The sequence below is a fragment of the Gopherus flavomarginatus genome, chromosome 3 (assembly GCF_025201925.1).
Source record: "Gopherus flavomarginatus isolate rGopFla2 chromosome 3, rGopFla2.mat.asm, whole genome shotgun sequence".
In the NCBI taxonomy this organism is placed as follows: domain Eukaryota; kingdom Metazoa; phylum Chordata; order Testudines; family Testudinidae; genus Gopherus; species Gopherus flavomarginatus.
In genome coordinates this window covers 146,721,338-146,743,782 of record NC_066619.1, presented here as the reverse complement: position 1 = coordinate 146,743,782, position 22,445 = coordinate 146,721,338, and the positions used below count along the sequence as shown (strand labels likewise).

Here is a 22,445-nt window from a genome sequence, read left to right as displayed (position 1 = left end):
ATCAGTTATAGAGAACACACATAAAATAATACGGGATAGATTGGATTTTAAGTGAAAGTTCAGGACAGTTCTTATTTTATCTGAACCACTTTCTCCATACCTTTTTGATGCAAAGGCAGTTCTGATACTGAAGACATATTTTAGAACTTTCCTTTAAGAAGAATGCCAACATCCTTCCTTATTTATTTTGTTTATAGGCATTTCTACAGTGCTTACCTACACAGCATATGTATCTTTCTTACATTATCTGCCATGGAAATCATGATCTTGTTGTGATGATGGCTTGTTCTTTAATTCTATACAGTTACATGAATATATTGGAATTTTATAATGTTAGCATATTATTTTATCGTAACTTGTTACTGTACCCACTCTAACATTAAATGATTCATAGAGCACTCAAAACTCTTTTGGTCAGGAAAAGCAGAATTAAAGACCAAGGTACTGCTTACATACCCAACACATATATTCATGAGAATGCTTAAGGAGAGACAAATTCTTTACCTAGAATGTTTGGTAAGTGCTTTTTGCTTCCTCCTGCCAGAATTCTTCTTTGTGAAGCCATTCCAGATTCCTACTGTTAAGTAAATTTAAAGTGCTGTCAATAAATTCTTAAAATAGTTCTGTTTTCTTGCTCTCATTTTCTGTATGGCTTCTTGATTTCAAACTTTCTTTCTCTCTTAAAATATAAGCTGCAGGTGATCAAGTCTCTCATCAAAATGGTGCATTAACTTCACCATTTTTTCCTAAACTTGTCCTGTATGATAGAACCCAGCTTGCAGTCATTATTACACAATATTAACATAATGTCCCTTTTCCTTAGCAACTGTTATGGAGGCTGGACAATCCATAATAATACAACTTGATAGGGAAGCACCATAAAATATAAATAAGCTTGTTACACTTCAATGGTATGTAGGATTTGTTACAATGGGCCCTCATGAATTTAGAAACTATATATGCGTTTTATTTGCAAATCAAAACATATTCATTTTAAAATGACCTGATGATGCTCATTCTCATTTATTCCTAAAATGCCATGGTATTGTTTACTCAGTTACACCAGTGTTTTGCTTCATGTCTGTTACTGCATGTGTGTACATATATGTTTTAAAAAAAAATGTTTCCTATGCAAAACAGCACTTAAAATGAAAAAAAGATGAAAGCAGGCCTGCAGTGGAATTCTGATTGTAAAATCAAGATATGAAACTGCTAGAATCCATAATCAGAACAACTTTCAATGAACACAGTTTGACCATTTTTCTTCATAAGAACTGGATGCCATTCTGCCAGGGATCCACTGGTACAAATAAACAAATTCCACAGTCAGTCTGTGATTTTATATATATATATATGGGACTCCCATCACCTTAATATATGAATCCCTCAAAAATATTATTTATAAAAGAAACAATTGTTATTCTCTCATTCTCCCTTCTTTCCCATCCTCTAGGAGAAACAATCTGACTCCTTTACAGGATATGTTTCAGAGAACTGGAATCAGGGTTAGAAGGAACCTCAGGAAGTCAGCTAGTCCAACCCCCTACTCAAAGGGGGACCAATCCCCAGACAGATTTTTGCCCCATATCCTTAAATGGCTCCCTCAAGGATTGAACTCACAATGCTGGGTTTAGCAAGCCAATGCTCAAACCACTGAGCTATGCCTCCCCCCCTTTGCCTGTAGCTGTGTGTAAACTCTGTTGCATATGGCTCTACCCCTTGAGTAGGCTCAAGGTCTCCATTAGCCACCAGCTGTAGAAAGACTTTTATGTTCTCTCTCCATCACAGATAGCCACCAAATGGCAGAATGCTCTCTACAAACAGATGGAGTCCCCATGTCACTCCCCAGCCACTAACGATCACACAGTAGGGTCTTATCCAAAATTTATCGCCCCTAATTAGGGTTTTTGATTCATTCTGCAGCTGTAGAAACACAGCACAAAGCCCTTAGACAGAACTGTGCCCTCAGTTCTCCACACACCCTAGCCCAAATAGCCTTTTAGGTTGATTTATGACAAGGAATTCTCCATGCAGAGCATCCTCCCATTATTTCTTCATAACTCAGCAAACTCCGCAACCCAAACTCACACTGTCAGTCACACTCCAATATGCCTACAAGCACAGAATCATTACAATTACATTCAATCATTGCTAATACCTCTGTTGAGCACCATACCTGATTCTTCAAAGGCAGCCCTCACTCTGGTTTTCAAGCAGATATAATTACATGGCTAATCTGAAGGCACTCACAAGCCATTTCTGAGTGAGAGGGACTCACATGTCTTCTGAGTAAATACAATCATTATCAAGCCAAATCAATTTTCCCAGTCAAAGTGACAAGAGACGCATCTAATGGAACTGTCAGGAATCAGGACTGGCAGCTGAGCCTAGGACCAGCTAGCTCCACCTCCCTAGCGAGCAACAGAGGACCCACAGCTGAATCATAGCTGGCTTGCAGCAGAATCACCTGATTGGCCAGACCACCCAATTGGGTGGAAGAACCAGCCTGCGTGGTCTTAAGCTCAGCAGCAACATTAGGCAAACGGGTGCTCCACACGTAACCCTGTACCTGCAATTGCTCATGTGCCTGTCCTGTTCCCAGCCCTGCTCCCTGATCGGTTCCAGACTTCAGGTTTGGCCCTTGGCTATAACTCCTGATTCCTGACTCCAGTTCTGACCTGTCGGACTGGCTGCCCACGGGTCTGACCACCTGTGTCTTGGTCTGTGATGGGAACCAGGTAACAGCCTTAACTATGGAGCCATGACCAAGGTTCCATAACATCAACCAATCTATTTATCTTTATTGAATACATATTTATTAAGGATGAGATTTTCAAAAACGCCTACAGCAGTTAGGCACTCTACTCCCAAAAGGCACTCTCCCCCTGAATCTATGATGCCAAACAACTAGAATTTCCCTCTGCTCAACAACAGATGAAGGTAAGAGTGAAAACCTCAATAGCCAAAGACTTGGCCTCAAAGAGGGAACATTTGAGAGGCAACAGTCTCCCTGATGCTCAGGTGAATATCGGTCCTTCTCCTCTAAAATCATTTTTTAATTTGATTCAAGACAAACACCAGCTGCCTGGCTTGAAAGCTCTGTTTACTCACAGAAGGAAAGTTAAATCGCATGGGAAGGCTCCTTGAGGAGCCACCTAATGAGCACGTTTTCTGTTTCGATGCAGCATGGCACCAGATGACAGCAGAAACAAGAAATGTGTGCCTCACGCATTTTCTTGCAAAGGCACATGGGAAGTTGATTTTAATTACTCTTCAGTGTGATGAGCTCCAATTAGAACACATTACATCAGCTCATCAACCATTAAGATACATCTAAACTGTATGAAGCACAGAAAGACAGATGGACTATGCTAAAGAGAGCCACTGCACTTTATTAACCTCTCTGACATCTCATCAATGAGGCTTGATACTCACTAACCGGTGACCTAGTTGGCATGACCTAGGCACATGGTAATTCTAAGTCACTTGTTCACTTATTTTTCTACTATTTATACCAGGGAGACATTAGTTCATTAATGCTACTGGGCCAAATTTATCCCTGGACTTCAGTGGATTTAGACGAGCGATGAATTTATGGTTTTTATTATTGTGGTGCCTAGGAACCCCAAGAATAGAGCAGAACCCCACTGTGCTAGGCATTGCATAAACACAGAATAAAAAGACAGTCCCTTTCCTGAAGAGCTTAGCCTCTTAAAATTGTTTTTTAGGGGAAACTCTCTTTACTAGTGGCCTGCATTAGTAAGAAAGTCTATTCAAAACAAGCTTTTTCTTGTTACCTAAGTCACACCATAATTGCTCTAACTGAGGAAAGATACAAACAAAATTTTTCCAGGAGGTGACCCCCAATAGAGAAAGGACTGCAGTGTTTCTCCCAACTTAAGAGCCATATGATGGATTCTGAATGATAAATCAAAGATTCAGGAGGCATTAATATTGCATTAGCTAAATATGTACATCTCAATCACGAGCTAATCCTAAAATCATTTCACAGAGACAGTGGGAAACATGTTCATTAACTCTGCTAAAAAGTTAGCTGACATTGCAAGGCTTGTTGAAAGGTAGCTGACCTTACAATCCTTGTTAACGGTATATATTTTTCATCCATCAACTAAAAAACACTGTATTGAGATGACTAAAATAATTATTAGCCTTATAATCATTATGGCATAAAGACGTACAAACAGATTTCTTGTTTCCTACAAGGTAAGCCAGAACCAACCGCTATATTTACATGTTAAAAAATAACCTTGAAAAAGAAGGTTTGCTGTTCTTTGAACTGCAGCTCACTAATAGGTACAGGAGAACCTCAAAGATATGAACACCAAGTTACGGACTAAATCGGTCAAATGGATATCATGTGACACTGGAAGGAACCAATCAGGCAGCAGCAGAGAGGAAAAGAAAAGTAAATACTGCAATGTGCCTGTATTGCATCTTAAAGGTAGGCACACTGAGCTGCCTGTCCCCACCCCACCCTCCAAGATGCTGCGACTGCCAGCCCAAGGCTACTCCGGAGCCAGCAGAGCAGGACCAGGGCGGGGGGTTGTGCAGCTTTCACCCCTCTCTCTCCCCTTGCCAGGAGAGGGACGTGCTGGTTTCCTCCTCGCAGGAGGGACACGCTGTTTTCACACACACACACACCACACCCCTACCTCCCGGCAGGGGGACAAGCTTGCAAACTCATGGCGCTGAGTAGGGAGCTTAATGCTGCTGAAACCTGGCCTGGAGTGTCTGGAGCCCAAATTGCGCTTTGTTCAGATTTACAAACGTTTCAGAGTTACCAAAAACCATCATTCCCGAGGTGTCCGTAACTCTGAGGTTCTGTTGTACAGAAGTTCTGCCCACAAACTGGGATCTGGATGCTCTCTACCATTAAAGTTCTAACCCAAAGGACAGTCTAGATTTCAGTTAAAAAAAAAAATCTAGACTGGGCCCTAGACCTTCCTCATTGTTTCATATTTTAGTCACTGTTCCATTAGCAGATATCCATGATTCCTTCCCTTTTCCATGTCCAAGACAGCACATGGCCTTCATTGAGACTGAGATTAATGCAGTTGTATAAAGCAGTCAACAGGTGAGGATCATACAATAGACAGTCATAACTAAACCCAACCTAAACCAATGGTTAGCCCAAGAAACATTGGTCAATGGGTTACTCACACATTTGTGATTGACATGTACAGGCCCAAATGAACTGTTAATAAAGTTGTGTGTCAAAGTTAAATGCTTATGGGGCTTTGGTTGTATACAAAGAATAATACAAAAAGATAGCAACTGAAAATGTTCTTGCTCACTTTCAGTATAGATTGCAAAATCTCCCAAAATACCAAAAGAGCAGCCAGTTTTTCTTTGCATGAAGCAGGATCAGGAGGAGACATCTCCCTTCACAGATGGCTGAGCGAGTTCTAAGAAGAAAGGAATAAGCAGAGGATGGCAAAATGAAAGGAGGAACAGCAGCAGAGGGATGGAGACCGAACTGAGGAATGAGTGACTTATTTACTCATCTCTCTCTCTCTCCTTTTTTTTCCTCTATCCTCATCTCCTGTCTCCTTTCTTCTCCTGCATTCTGTGGTCTCCAAAGGCCCAAATCCTGCAGTTCTTGCTCCAGACCTACTCAGGCAAAGCTACTATTGATTTCAAAGAGAATTCTGCCAAAAGATGTCTTCAGTAAGGGCAGCAGGATGAGGCCTAGACCTTTTCACTAACACAAAAGTTTCTCTTAGCACCACTGCTGAATGTCTGCCACTCTGCAGAGCCCTTTCTCCACCTATCTTCCCTATCTCACTGAGAAGAAGACTGCTGCTTGTGATGCTAATTCAACAGACCAGTGGAACAGTGGCACAAGTAACCGGAGGGAATTGAGTACTTCAGTTCAACTGGCAAGAAGGAAGCAGAACACATGCCTTCTCACCACCAATCTCAGATACCTGCAGAGGTGTTAGAATGATTTAATCCAAATTCCTCTTTTCCCTATCGCTCTCCCTTCCCTGCCTGCTGCTGCCAGGATGCCTGTCCGACATTGGACTGTATCAGCTATTGCATTTTTTAAAGCAGCACAGCTCCCAGGGAGTAGCCTCCTGTCCCAGGTGATGCTGATTCAGCACAGCAGAAAGGAAGACCACGATTCTGGAGTGCAGGGACTCTGATTAGAATATATTGTGCATGTGGGTTCTAAAAATAGTTAAGACGTGACAGCATCTCCTCTGACAGCACAGCATATTCATGGCCCATTGACTCACCCTGCACCTCCAGACCTTTGCCAAAAAACACTCACATCACTACTTTACTGGTCAGATTTCAGAGATCAGCATCCAACAGCTCCCATTTAACCCTGAAATAAATGTAGGGTACACAGCAACTTGCCTCCTAAACACTTCACAATCTACGGCACGGCAGGAACGCAGTCCCTTGTGGGAGACTGACTGGAAGGAAACCACTAGAGCTATCCACCTATGTGAATACATAAGACTTAACATAAGCCAGGCTTGCAAAATCAGGCCCCTAAACTTCTACCAAAGTGTTTGCATGTATATTCAAAGGGATCTTTTAAATGAACAACAACAAAAAACCCTTAATTTTTCCAGTGTTGACAACATACGTCAACACCCATGTCACTGGACAGCTCTACCGGTAGGTGTAGTCTGACATAACAGAAGCAAAGAAGCAAAATGCGGCTGATGATTAAAATGGCCGCTGTGACAGATGAAGCCTTTCCAGTAGCTAAGCTCTTCTTCGATCACATCAGAAGCCTCTCAAAGGAAGTGTTCACTAACATTCTAAGCCAGGAGCCCTTTTAATGTCTCAAAAAGGAGTATAAGGAGGGCCATTTATGCTTCTCCATAAAATTATCATAGATCTGTACTATTCTTTTTAAAACAGATCTGCGCCATGGAAATCTTTGGACCTGAAATTTGATCTCATGTATGATTTATGTGCCCTCTTCTATGATTACACAAATATAAACACAATAGGCCTTTTTCGCCGCACTGAATCGGTTCAGAATTAATACCAGATGACAAAATGGACCAGGTACCGAGAGAGAGAAAGTTACGGTAAAAGCTTCTTTCCATTAATGGGGCCATTCATTCATGTGGCCACTATTCCACAAGGGAGCCAGACATAAATTATGTATTTGACATCTAGTTATAGACGATTATTTCTGACATAATGAAATTATAATGGATGGAGTTTGCACGTTGTTTGGTTATTAAGTGCCCATTTATTGTCCCTGAACCAGGTGCAATGGTGATAGACCATACAAATCATCTGGAAAAAATGCCCAAATGGACTCCTTTACTGATGAAGTACCACACATGTTTATTAATTTAACAGCTTGACTTCTGCCTCCCCCATCTGCTCATTTAAAACAGCTATTTGCCCTTTAAATATTCCAGAAGAAAGTTTGGCCAAAAAATTAGTCTGGGGGGCGAGGGATGTGATAGGGTTGTTTGAGAAGGGGCTCATGTTGTATGTAGAATGGCATTCCTCTTCCACAATGGATTAGTGAACAGATTTTTGTTTGTTTGAGTTTTTAATATGACATTCACTTTAGGTTAGTGCTGCTTGAGAGTACGTCATCAAAAATGGTTCCAATTTCCAGCTGTTGCCAGTGTCAGGTGGGAGAATGAAAAGTTCCAGCAATGTTGTCACAGTGCACAGTTCAGTAAAGTGTAAAATGAAGCACTCCAGCAAAGAAAATCTCCGGGGTAGACGTCTATGTCTGTTTTAAGCTTAGCACATAATATTATAGCTCAAGGCAACTTATAACGAATAACATTTCTAGGGATCTTAAAATTAGGCCCCATGCTGATCTCCAAGGGAGAACTACCTTACAATGCAAAGATTAATTGGTGTAAATATATTTTAAAAATCCCTTTTTAAGTAGTAAGGACAATACGAAACTATGCTGATTAAAAGGAGTTAAAATCTCAAAGTGAAATGATGTTTTTCTTACTTCCATCAATATTTTCAAGTGTACACACTGGGTTACACCACTTTCCATCTGCGGCTGGATTTAGCGTGCCTGCTTGAGAAAGTCTCTTAGCTTGTGCTTTCTGCTGGAGAGAACACTGTTATCTTACAAATAAACAGCAATGCCCTGCGGTGCCCCTCTCAAATGGAAACACATATTCGAAGAAAGTAAGTGCAACAGTTCAACAGCATTTTAAAAAAAAAGTGAAAGGCACGCAGCTAACAGTTTGTGACTATCGGTAGTTACAGGATGTAGACTGGGCTACATTCATTAAAACACACCTAAACACTGCAGGCTTCCTGAAGAGCTTCCCGGAGATTTGTATATACAAGTCCAAGTCCCTAATATTCACTTGCTATGCTTATTTTTTAAAATAAATAAAACATTCTGGTATGGGCCAAACGCAGCCCGGCCATCCACCTTACTGGTTTTAGTGTGGGCTTGTAGGGTGTCAACCAGGGCAGAATTTGACTCATACAACCAGATTTTCATAAAAGTTCAGGACTAGATTTTCAAGTGCTCAGCATCCACACTTGGAGACAGATTTTTCACAAGAGTTCCCTTCCAATTTAGGCACTTACATGAGGGTCGGAGTTTTTAAAAGGGCTCAGCACCCTGTGTACTACTTATGACCACATTTTCAGAAGAACTCAGCTCTCAACCTGCTAGGCTATTTTGAAGAGCTGGGTCTGATTGTGGGTGCTGAGCGCTTTAAAAAACACTGGTCATAGCGACGAAGAGATAAGTTCAATAAAACAACCATCACCACCACCAGTAACAATAACAAACTACAGTAGAACCTAAGAGTTACCAACTGACTGGTCAACCGCACACCTCTTTGGGAACTGGAAGTATGCAATCAGGCAACAGCATTGTGTTAAATGTAAACTACTAAAATAATAAAATTGAAAATTTAAACAAAAATATTTACAAGGTAAGGAAACTGTTTCGGAAACTGTTTCTGTGCTCGTTTCACTTAAATTAAGATGGTCAAAAGCAGCATTTTTCTTATGCATGGTAAAGTCTCAAAGCTGTATTAAGTCAATGTTCAGCCGTAAACTTTTGAAAAAACAACCATAGTGTTTTTGATCCGAATTACGAACATTTCAGAGTTACAAACAACCTCCATTCCGGAGATGTTAGTAACTCTGAGGTTCTGCTGTATACACTAAAAGCTCTAACCAGTTCAGGAAGTACCTGAAAATTGACCATATGTAATTTCTGAAATGTGTCGAGGGGTACTTTCACTAATTCAAGCCTCAGTAATTGTTAAAAACATTTGGCTGAAGGGAACTTCATTGTAGAAGCAATGCCTATTATATACCATTAATCCATCTATGATAACATTATTGTGAATAACCACATAGCATTTAACGTATGCAATATTTGTTAGGTGTACGGATCATGCAGTGTTTGCCTGAAAGCCATATTCCCATTGGAAAATGCTAAACAACTTTTGCTGGGTTTAGGTTTCTCATTGTCCCATTCAGCTATAAGGGAGCGAGTCAAGAGAGTGAGAGAGGTCCTTGGAAGTGGACTGAGCATCACGAAAGAGGAACCCTAGAAGCATCCAAGCTTGGAGAGAAGACTTAGGCTTAGATTTTGTGGTGCTTCATTGAGAGCTCCTTTTGTGAATAAATCAGGCTTGTGTTACATCTGGTGTGGACTGCATTTGGAGCCACTAGCTCACAATATTATATGTTGGTACCTTAAAGGGTTATCAGTAGTTGTAACATTGTGCCCCAACATGCATGTGCACTGAGATTGTCCAAGCTGTTTCGATGACAAACTCCCATTAATTTTGATGGGGACTGGAAACCAAATCTCTCAGCCATAGTGTACAACACTGATTGTCATCCCTGTTGTTTATTATTCTGCACCATCCCTGGACTGATCTCAGGTCTTGAATGATAAATCACCCGCATCGTTAAGTGAATGTGTTACTGTGACATGGACCAAACTTCTGACCTATGAAGATTTTTCCTATGATCTCATTATGCTCATACCAACTACAAAGCTGGCCTTCCTCACTGGAAGTGAAAGACTTCTCATCGAACAGCAAAGAGGAAAAAAACGTGCCTCATTCTGGGAGATGGAGAGAGATGGCAGAAATGGTCTGGCACTACATAGCAAGCTGGAACCAGCACGAGAATGGACAGCACTGACAAATGGATGCAGGGTCCCACTTTCTCACACAGCACATGGCCTTACTGTGGGCAAGATCTCGTTCTCCTTTTACAGATACTTGGGGGTCTGACTTCCCCCCATCACTTTGTCAGGCTTGCCACACCAATAAAGCCTCACTGAACTGAACTGAAAGATCATTGAGGAAACATTTGTGCTCGCAGCTCCCAAGAACCCACTTCACTGGATGAGTTTCTGTAAGCTGATTACATACCTTAACAGGAACTGGCTAGTCCCCTACCTAACCTCTCCTCCCAGGAAAATAATATGGCTAAGAGGAGGCACTCAGTAAGCTATGGCCACAACTAACTAAAGGGAGGCTGGAGGAAAGATAAAGGAAGGGCCCCAGAGAGAAACAAAAGAATAGCCTAAAGAACAAGGAGCATGCTCTCCCAAGGGGGTGGCTATTGTGGTGCAGCTCAATCATGGAAAATGAAAAAAAAAGTAGGAAACATGGTTGTGATCTGGCTGCCAACAATAAAGCCTGTGGGGTTCTAACCACAGGGCAATGAAATATGGAGTAGGGGTAGAGGAGACACCAGAGAGTGACAGGGGGAATGAATCTCTTAGCATCTTGTGACCAAAAGTGCATATGTCCAGGGTCATCATCTGCTATGAGGCAAGGCCCTTCGACCTTGGTTTGCCCCTCCCCCAATACTTTGCAGGTCTATAAGCTCCATTATGTCTTCCATTTTTAAAGAAACAGATTAAGGCTCAAAGAAGAGACCAAAGATCTGATTGGAGGTCTAAACTGGACAACTGCCTGGAGAAATCTTCATAGAAAGAGGGGGATGCCCCCTCTATTTAACTTACCTGTTATTCATTTGTAAAACCGGGGCTCTTAAATAAGTTTGACTTGTATATTAATGTGTCTTGAAACAATTTCAGTTCAACTTTAACAATCCCCCTGAGCCACTCATTTCCCCACAGGCTTCACCTGAAGGAACATTTTGCAGAACAGTATCTCAGCAACGTAGGTTATTGCCTTTGTCTGCCTAGCTTTAAAGCCAGGGATATATTTTAAGCTTAAAATAATTCCACGTATAGAGCAAAATCTGCTTCAATAAAACTTTATAAATAGCTTGAGTATGTGGATTCAGTGAGTTTAATTCAGTTCATTCATTGTATTTTAGTGCCTGGAGTAATTTTAGTCCAAACATTACATTTCAGTTATTGCTATCCACGTTAATTCTGTAAAACTTCCTTTGAAGCCAGGACATTAGAGTCTCACTTATCTTTGAACTTCTTTACTATCGTCAGAAACAAGCAAACCATTTTTGTAATGTAGGTTACAATCCCTAGTTTATGAGATCACAACCTAGGGATCCAGAATGGGTTTGATGTCACAAATCAGTGATTAACATTTAATGCTTAGAACGAAGGAACTGTCTGAGCGAATAAAAGAGGCTTCTTAAATATGAAAGGCTAATAGCTATCTATCGAGGACAGGAACTAAAACTCAAAAGAGTAAATAGAGTTTCCCTTATCTTTATGCATGAGCCCTCAGTCCAGACAGTTAACAAGTTCAGGACCATGCATAAAGAATAAGACAAAGCCATAGTTGTTGGAACACTACATCCGAAGCAATAGAGCAGTGCACTTATTTCCAGCAGTTCTAGGACTCAGCTATAGAGAAAACTGCCTCAGCTACCTCTGGAATTAATTTGCATATGAACAAATATAAACAATTACATAAAAATCACTGCAACATAGTCCTGTTTGTTTTACTAAAGGTAGATGTAAAAATAATGATTATGGGTGCTTCATATATGAAACTAATTTAAAACCATATTTTCTAATTAATAGGGGGTGGGGAAGGAGAAATAACTTTAAAAGTGAATGCTGATCTAGGACCTTATTTTTATGACATGATTTACAGTGCCATTACTATGTTTCTATATAGAGCAATGGCTCAAGGTAATTACCTTGTAATGTATGGTGACACTAATGTGCTAGTAAACTACCAGAGTTTACACTCTATTCAGTAAAGTGAAGGGCTGGAAAAATGCATTGCATACATCAATAATATAGGTAAACGTCACCAGCGATACAATAAAATTAAAAAAAGAGATAGTTACAAATAAATCTGTCAGCTGAAAGTTGCAACTGAATATAATCACAGCAGCAACAGCATTCAAAACGTACAATTTATTTTTGCTTACATATGCAAAATCGGAAGGCTTTTATTTTTGTAGCCCAGCTTTTGTTAGTATTAGCGTGATTAAAGTTAAAAGTGCAAGGTGGACAACAATGCTCTTTCTGCTGCAGTTAAATGCAATAGCAATCTGAGTCCAGTGGTTAATTAAGTGCTGAGGTAACATGAAGGTGAAATTAAGGCCATCAAAACAGTAGCAGGAGGCAAAGGCAGCAGAGGCCAAGAGGAAGAACAGTGTCAAAGAAACATGGTGTGGTGGGAGCAGGAGCAAGAGGAGGAGAAGAGTAGGAAGTGATAGTGAAAATACCCAGCCCTTTTTATCAGTAAGTCAGAGCAGTTCTCAGGAAGTCAGATTAGATGACCACAATGGTCCCTTCTGGCCTTAAAACTTACGATTCTATGAATCATCTCAAAGCCTAAGCTGCTGCTACCCATTACAGTAACTCTTCACTTAGCGTTGTAATTATGTTCCTGAAAAATGCGACTTTAAGCAAAACGACGTTAAGCCAATCCAATTTCCCCATAAGAATTAATGTTAGGTTCCAGGGAAATTTTTTTCCCCAGACAAAAAACTATATATTATATAGATATACACACAGTATATGTTTTAAACAAACAATTTAATACTGTTCACAGCTATGATGATTGTGAAGCTTGGTTGAGGTGGTGAAGTTAGAGGGTGGAAGAGGGAGGGATATTTCCCAGGGAATGCCTTACTGCTAAATGAAGAACTAGCATTCGGCTGAGCCCTCAAGGGTTAACACATTGTTAATGTAGCCTCTCACATAAAGCAGCATGAACATGAGGGAGGGGAGACAGCATGGCAGACAGATTTTGGGAGAGAGAGAGATGCACACTGCCCCTTTAAGGAAGCTGACCCACTCTTAAGTGCATTGTCTTCTTAAGTGGATCAGCAAGTTGAGACTGCAGCTGCTGCCCCAAGCTCTCTGTCTCTCTCTGTCCGTGTCCCCTCCCTGCTCTATACGGAGAAGGGGTAAGAGGGGTGCAGGAGCAGGGGGGAGGGGGACACCCTGACATTAGCCCTCCTTCTTTCTCCCCCCTCACCCCGCACAGCAAGCGGAGTTTCTAGGAGCAGCTCCAAAGCAGAGGGCAGGAGCGGCACATGGCAGTGGGGGGAGGGACAGATGAATTGCCTGCAACTGGTGGCTTGCTGGGTGGCTGCAACACAGGGTACTTGGTGTGGGGAGCTGATGAAGGGCTGCCGGTCCACCCTGGTTCCAAGCCCCCACCAGCTAGCTGCAATGGGATGCTCTTCTTGCAAGCAGTGGATGGACAAAGCAGGCAGCTGCCAAATGAAGTTAGATGGGAGCATTGCACAACTTTAAACTAGCATGTTCCCTAACTAATCAGCAATGAAACAATGTTAACCAGGACGATTTTAAGTGAGGAGTTACTGTATTATGCGGTGGCCGAAGAGGCCCACTTCTAGTATGGACCCAGCAAATGTTATTGTAATTGGCCTATGTTCTGTTCCACACCTAAATTTCCTGCAGTGATAAATGAAAAGATTTTATATTTTGTATCAGTTTTTTTTTAAATAATGTGATTAAAATAAAATAAATTAAAATTACAGGATGTTTTAAAGGCAGAGCAAGTTTATCATGTTAGATTACACCCTGGTGGGCTATAGCAGAAGTGTTAAACTTGCACCTTATTTTGTACTTTGAGCCTAGTATTAACAGTGATTCAAATGATTACAACTACTGTGGTCTTGGGAATGTGTTGCTCGGTAGTGAACTTAAAAAAAGAAAGCACAGAAGGACAGGAATATGACGCAAATGAAATATATGCTAATAGAGAAAAGAAAAATAAAAGCAGTGCAATGTAGGCCTGGCTTGACATGAGTAATGGGACATGGGTGAGACCTCGTTCCTTGGGAGACAGGACGAGAGAAGTAGATGGATCAGCAGGCTGGGAACAGCATGTCTGCACTAGTTCAGAGAAGGGGGAGCCCCCAGTGAACCATTGATAACAGTGGATAAGATAAGCCTGGGATGTAAGATTAGATAAAGAGTAAGTCAGACCTGGACAATGCATGGGCAGAGCATGCTGCACAGGGACTGGTGCTACTAAGTGCTCAAGCCAACCCCAAAGCATGTGACACAATGTATCATACATACAATGGGATGTGTAAATGTATACAAAGGAAGAGGCATGCTGGGTAACTTTGGATGTGTAGGATACCCAGTATCCGCCCCCTACGCTTGAGTCTGATCAACTCACCGTAGCTTTGCTCTCTGTCAAATAAAGGAACATGAGTCATGAGACTGGAGCCAAACCAAGATCTTGGGGAACGGCATGGAAGAGGTCTCGAGGGAACCCTAACAATGGTGATTGCAGGCAGAACCACAGCCTCTTCTTGGGGGGCGGGGGGAAGGAGAGCCTCATTCTCATCTGCCTAACTTCCTACAGTGTGCATATCTCCTGGGTTTCTGAGCCCCCTCCCAATAACAGAATGATACAGGGGAGCCTCACGGACCCCTGCCCTGGACAGCACAACACAAGGGGCAATCATCCCCACTGAACCGCACCAATGTTAATCATCTTTGCAATCAGAGTTACTGGGCAATTCTGTGAGAAGTGCCATACAAGTAAATAATGTACTACAGCTCTTTGAGCAAGTACTACTTGAAAACCTTTTTTACTGGGGCTCAGGAGAGGCCATGACGGGGAGGCATGATGCCAGCAGCGTGTTGGGTGTGCACCACTTCCTGCTCTCACCAGTCTCTCCGGTTGATCTGACTCTTGTCAGCGTATGGATGTGTCATTCTGGACCTGGCCGAGGGACTGAGTTATGCCCTCCTGAAAGCAAATTGCAGAGGATTATTCTATGCCCGGGGCTGTTGCATCAGTGGCTAAGCCCATCACAGCACCATCTTTGGCTGCTGCTGACCCAGTCCCCCCATGATCTTCTGCAGCAAACGATGGGGATGATTTAATGGAGCTATTCTATATAAGTTCTGAATCACCACAGCTAATATCAGAGAAAGTTATGAGAGGCTGGGTGTTTCGGTCGTCCAGCCTGAGACATCTGCCTTGCTGGAGTCCTCTGTTAAAACAGGGCGTATAGCTGACAACAAGATTTTGAGAGATCTGAAACATTACAAGCACTGTTTGGAGGCAGTGGAGAAACAGCTGAAGATCTAGACTATAAAGACAGTCTGGACTAAAGGCAAACTCTGATGGGGAAGAGACTGAACCAGGGGTTTAAAGCCTTATGGGATTTTGGATGATCAGCACCACCCGTTTTGGAAGCAGTCCACTTTCTTCCATGAGAAAGATCATTTTTGGTGAGAGACGGAGAACAGGCCACTGATCATCATGTCCCACCTGTTGGGAATGCAACTGCATGCTCCATGCAGTAAAAACAAAGAAACCGCTTTATAGTCTGACTCATTCAATTGTTCGTGATCTTCACTGCTGCACTGCATAAGCATGCACTCACATTCACAGTGAAAGACAGCAGAAGCCTTACATTTCGAGGGTGAAACCCTGATTCCACTGATATGAATGGCAACATTTCCATGGATTTCAATGGGGCCAGCACTGCATACAGAATATGCTTGAATTTAGGCTGAAAAGTTCCAGGGTTACTTTGGGGAGCAAGGGTATGTTTCAGTGCCCAGGCACATGCTGAGAGTTTCTCAATCTCCAAACACTGGGGGCAACGGATGTGTAAGCCAAAAGAAGCCTTTCAGAGCCAGATTCTGATATACTTACTCACACTGAGTAGCATTGATGTGACAACTTACACAGTAAGATACTAATCAGCTGGGGTACAGATATCCAAATCTGCCCTATGACTTTACTGAGCTCCCACAGACACTGAAGACAATAGGGCACCACATGGGCCCAGGGGTCCACCCGTGCTGCATTAGTTGCAGGATCACAGCCTTAGAGCGTGAGCTTTTGGGGGCAGGAACTGAGTTGCCCTCATGTTTTAAAATCACCGAAAACACTGTTTAGCCCCAACAGATAAGAATAATCTGATCAGGTAAGAAGGAAGTCCTGATGTGAGAATAATCAACGAGCTGAGTCAGTGTAGAGACATAGCAACCGCCTGCCATTTGTGTCTTTCTGCTGAACCATCCCTTTGAATATCTAGCGTGCCCCTCTGTGCTGATGGAGAGCACTGGCTGAGGCAATTTAGGAACAGGTCCCACCCACATGGTGTCACACGTTAGTGTACTCAACCTTGCACTTCCATGTTGCATTTTAAATACAGTGCACTCAGAGAAACATACGTCTGCATGTGAAATTGCACACGTTGTATAGTTATGTAACAGGAGGAGGACAGGAATTCCCATACTGGATCAGACCTGAGGTCCACTGAGTGCCATGTCTTGTCTCAATTATACTGCAGTAGGTAGTTATGCAATACGCTGCCTATAAGGAAATTCATCTCCACAAATTTCTTAACTACTCAAATGTATTTAAAGGAGTTCCTAAACAATTTTCTAGATGTCAATTATTTTGTCCTTAGTTTCTTCTTTTGTCCATAGATCATCATCATCACTCGCTTCCTGATGAAATGTTAATGCCCCACCCCAAAATGTACTCCTCTACTTTTAAAATAAATATTCCTATGCATTCCCTTGGGTGAGCAAGAGATTTCTCCATATCCATCTTTGGTTTTAACTTATAGATTTTACTACGATGCAGCCAAATACAGTTGACTCGGTATCTTAAAACTGTCATACCTGAACAGATACAGACTGAGTCAAAACAAGCACATAAAAGATCTAAGAACTCTGTCAACTATCTGAATACATCTTTTAGGGGCAAATCTGCTTTCCCAACCCAAGGACAAAAATGTACTGTACGCTGCAGCAGTTGATGAGGTGGGGGGAGAATTCTCCAAATCACCACCCTTGAGTAGCTGCAGATCCATCAGCTCACCTTGTTCCTCTACCACCTCTGCCCGCATCAGAGTGCAGAAAGAGTCCCCATCAATACTGGCTACGCAGTGGAATCAGGGGACGAGATAGCATTGCGCAAGGATTAAGGGTGACAGTTCTCCAACACAAATGCATATAGTACTGCATGGGAGAACTAAATGGCCCTGGGATAATACAGTAATCTCAACTCTACACAAAGAATGAAGAGCATGAGCCAAATCTATGGCTGGTGTAACTCTATTTAAGACAATGGAATTTGCCCCAGTGAGTGCCCCAGATGGCACACCGTAACTGTCTTCATGGAGGCTCTTCTGCACAAACAAATTAAATACATTCATGCCTATGGCTATCTGACCATGCACACAGACACAGATTGCGTCACAGACTCACCCTTCGAAGGCGGTCTCTCCGGGTCCGAATCAAGATGAATTGGTGGAGCAATATAGGAAACCTGCCCATGGTGTGCCTGCCCTGTGGACAAATCGAGGGTTTCAGTGTCTACTGTTTCACATTCAGATCTGTAAGGATTTTAGTTCAACACACATGTCACACCACACACTTAAAACAAGACCAACAACAGGTTCAAACACATTCTACTTTATCAGGTATTTTTCTTGCACATAGATATTAATGTTGAAGATTAACCTTATGGAGGATATTTCACCTCTCAGTATATATATCAAAAAAAAATTGCTTCCTCCAAACAGATATTATTGTATATTTAAATTTAGCCATATCTCCCATTGCCACTCATAGCGAAGGCTCCACACGCTTGCTCATCACCAAGTTTCTCCTGGGATCCAATATGACCTGGTTTAGAGAAGGCTAGTTGCAGTTTCATAACAAATTTTGCATTTCATTTTCTTATGGGGACTCATATCCTGTTTCGTTTGCAGATTCTGTATTTCAAACTTGAGGGGGGAAAAGAACATACATTCTGTTAACCTGACTCAAAATGGAAAATGAGCAGCTCCAGGTTATAGCAATCTTGGCACTTGTTGCCTACAAGAGCTGTTACTGAAAGTATGGCGTAAATTACCACAAATAGTCGTTTGACATTTGGTCTGCAGTAGCTGTAAAGTTTGATGTGCAGAATTATAGTCACTCTCACATGAATGAAAGCTGTTTAATAGTCAACCTTACTATGCAGTTCTTTAGTTGTTAAAGACTTCATTCTTCTCCAGTGGATCACAAGGTAACTGCTTATACTGAGAAACTTTTATTTATAATAAAAACATGTTATAATTCATCTATTTACTATAACAATTTTCTGGGCTGTTAATCTCTTTTTCTAAACAAGGAAAGTTAATGATACATAGATTATGATAACAGCTAGAATAACCTTCCCGTTTCAAGTAATATTCATGCTGTAATAAAAACAGTTGACTCCTCTTATGAGGCACATTCCAAATAATTAATATGGGTCCCTGTTGACATTTGCTGTTGTTGCTCCAAGCAGTTTTCAAGCGAGCCGCATAGACAGTGGAGAATTGGTACAGTCTTCAGAGTTCTTCATAATGACATCCAAGAATACAGAGAGTGCACCATGCTGGTATAAGCAATATACTGAAAACATCTCATCAGGGTGTAAAACATTAAATGGAAAAAAGAGTGCCTGCATGGAACGGGATATATTTACTGCTATGCACTGAGACTGACTCAGTTAATTTGCATTATCAGCCCCTGCAATAATTGTATATTATTCAGCTTTAAAATCTATTGACAAGACATAAACTCTACATTTGCTTTTAAGTGTTTTATCATGGGAAATTTGCTTCCTGCAGATGTATGTTTGATAACACATTAAGAGGCCTCTCACTTCCCAGTTGCATGTTTATATCTCACTCAGTGTCAATAGTGAACAGAAGTCACCATCTGATAACTGTTCAGTCGTGCGATAGAAATTAATTCATTGGTCTCCCTCCTGTTTGGTGTAGATCCATTGCAGTATCAAAACCTTAATGGCTTAGAGGTGTGGCTCTCACTTATAGTGCCAGAGATCATGGACCCGCAGTACTGGAAGAGGAAGTAAAACTTATAAGAGTTTTTAAAAGATCCAATGGCTGGAAATTGAGGCTAGATAAATTCACAGTGGAAATAAGGCCCAATTTTTTAGCTGTGAGGGTAATTTCTGAAACAACTTACCAAGGATTGTGGTGGATTCTCCATCACTAGCAATTTTTAAATCAAGAGTGGATTTTTTTTTTTTTCTACAAGATATGCTCTAGTTGAGACAGGAATTAGTTCAGGGAAGTCATTTGGCTTGTGTTATGTACAACAACAGACTAGATGGTCACAATGTTTCCTTCTGGCCCTATTGAAGTAAACAGGAGTGTGGGAATTGATTTCATTATAACCAGGATTTCACTAGTTGGCTGTAGAATATGAAGCACATGTCATCTTGCTTCAGGAAACACACTCTAATGCTGACAACTAACTATCAATTCCTGGCTTTGCTGCTGTGTCTCTCCTCTATCACAGGATGGCATCCTACATTAGGGAGTCATTCCATCACTCTAGTCTCACCATCAGGTCCAAATGATGACATTGAACGGCAGGCTACAAAAGTGACGGACCCAACTCTTTTATAAACATCTACAAACCTCCATCAGCCATCTGGTCCACTCCTGTCATCACTTTCTCAGGACTTTCAGTTTACTGTGACAATTTTAATTCACATAATTCCTACTGGAGATTCACTGATGATGTGTGGATGGAATAAAGGTAGAGGAGTGGGCACTGATGGTCGACTATGATCCTAAGCAACCACCCACTTTCCATAGCAAAAGATGGATGGACTCAGGTTCTTCTCTGATGTTGCCTTTTCTACCACTGGACAACATCGTCCGGTTGTCATGGAATGTAAAATGCTGGATATGTTTCCCCAAACCCAGCACCAGCCATCCCTGATCACAATGGACCCAAATCCTGGGGAAGTACTGAATGTTTCAGTGGCTGGAATCTGAGTCTAGACAAATTCATCCTGATGCAAATTTCAACTACAAATAGCCTCCAGAAATGCTGGTGGAATTTCTGAAATCAAGGTGGGTCTCTGATCCAGTCTCATTTGGAGTCTCTTGTGGATAAAGACTCAAAATCAGATATTCAGAACAACTCAGTGCCATCTACCAAGCTTTCTGCAATAAAGTTGTGGACACATCAAAGAAATCTATACTCAAGGTATAGATATTAATCAACAATAAATTCATGGATGGTCATGTGATGCAACCAGACTATATCAGGAATTTAAATCTACCAAGAATGACTAGGAGGTTTTTGATAAAAATAGAGACCTATTTCACCTTCTACATCAAACCAGACAGGAGAGATGGGGGTTGAGGAGGAAGGTAGTTCCAAATTGAACTTAATATATTTTAGACCCAAAGCCTGGCAAACTATTAAGAGAATGGATGGAGATTCCAGTCTAGGCAAGAGGGAACACGCAGTCATGGCAAACGCCATTGCATCCCATCTGATGGCCCATGGCAGAGCTCCTAGTTGAGACAGTTTTCAGCCATGCAGTTAAAATGGTGGCTGAGAACATGGAATAAACCTAATGGTTCCTTTTACTGATTAAGAGCTTGACCTGGCTATACATCAGCTGCAGTCTAACAATGCTCCTGGTCTCGATAACATTCACAAGATCGTCTCTCACTATGAGCCAATCACCAAAAGCTGGTTGCTTCTGTTTCTGAATAGTGGCACCCAGAATTGTAGCATCACAAAAGTCTGGTGCAGAGCAGAAATTGAAGATGTTCCCAAGCCATGAAAACTATTGACAGCTCCAAAAAGTGTTACTTATAAACCGACAGATAGGTAGTGATCAGGGGCTCCATGTCTAGTTGGCAGTGGTAGCAAGTGGAGTGCCCCAAAGGTCGGTCCTGGGGCCGGTTTTGTTCAATATCTTCATTAATGATCTGGAGGATGGCGTAGGCTGCACCCTCAGCAAGTTTGCAGATGACACTAAACTGGGAGGAGTGGTAGATAAGCTGGAGGGTAGGGATAGGATACAGAGGGACTTAGACAAATTAGAGGATTGGGCCAAAAGAAATCTGATGAGGTTCAACAAGGACAAGTGCAGAGTCCTGCACTTAGGACAGAAGAATCCTATGTACTGCTACAGACTAGGGACCGAATGGCTGGGGAGCAGTTCTACAAAAAAGGTTACAGTGGACGAGAAGCTGGATAAGAGTTGACAGTGTGCCCTTGTTGCCAAGAAGGCTAACAGCATTTTGAGCTGTATAAGTAGGGGCATTGCCAGCAGATCGAGGGACATGATCATTTCCCTCTATTCGGCATTGGTGAGGCCTCATCTGCAGTACTGTGTTCAGTTTTGGGCCCCACACTACAAGAAGGATGTGGAAAAGTTGGAAAGAGTTCAGCGGGGGGCAACAAAAATGATTAGGGGGCTGGAGCACATGACTTATGAGGAGAGGCTGAGGGAACTGGGATTGTTTAGTCTGCAGAAGAGAAGAATGGGGGAGGGGGATTTGATAGCTGCTTTCAATTACCTGAAAGGGGGTTCCAAAGAGGATGGATCTAGACTGTTTTCAGTGGTGGCAGATGACAGAACAAGGAGTAATGGTCTCAAGTTGCAGTGGGGGAGGTTTAGGTTAGATATTAGGAAAACTTTTTTCAGTAGGAGCGTGGTGAAGCACTGGAATGGGTTACCTAGGGAGGTGGTGGAATCTCCTTCCTTAGAGGTTTTTAAGGTCAGGCTTGACAAAGCCCTGGCTGGGATGAATTAGTTGGGGATTGGTCCTGCTTTGAGCAGGGTGTTGGACTAGACGACCTCCTGAGGTCCCTTCCAACCCTGATATTCTATGATTCTATGATTCTACAGCCGAATCCTGATGTGGATTAACGAGAGAGTCAATATCCAGCTGCCTTAAGATCAGACTGGATTCAGGAGGGGATGATGCACCCAAGTCTAGATCAGGTACTCTGTCTGACTCAAGAGGTAGAAAACACATCTGAGACAGGGAAGAAAGTTGGTGCTGTCCTCATTGCTCTGACAGCAGCCTACAGCACTATGTGGCATGTTGGGCTGAGTGCCACGTTGATGCAAGTTATTCTTGTAGGCTGATGGTATGGCTCATCCATGGAATGATTAGCAACTGAAGCGTCATCTTGTGAGTCATGGAAAAATTCAGTTACCTTTTATGACTCCACAATGGGCTTCCACCAGCATCAG

At 42.0% G+C, this 22,445-nt stretch overlaps 1 protein-coding gene across 24 annotated transcripts in view; it reads right to left on the bottom strand.

The window, feature by feature from the left end:
• Positions 1-22,445, bottom strand: part of ADGRL3 (adhesion G protein-coupled receptor L3) — an 814,176-nt gene that overhangs the window by 206,981 nt on the left and 584,750 nt on the right. For all 24 annotated transcript variants that reach the window (XM_050948174.1, XM_050948180.1, XM_050948199.1 and 21 more), the window contains exon 7: positions 17,642-17,722. In XM_050948174.1, the coding sequence (XP_050804131.1) occupies positions 17,642-17,722 (81 nt within the window). The remainder of the gene's footprint in view (positions 1-17,641; positions 17,723-22,445) is intronic.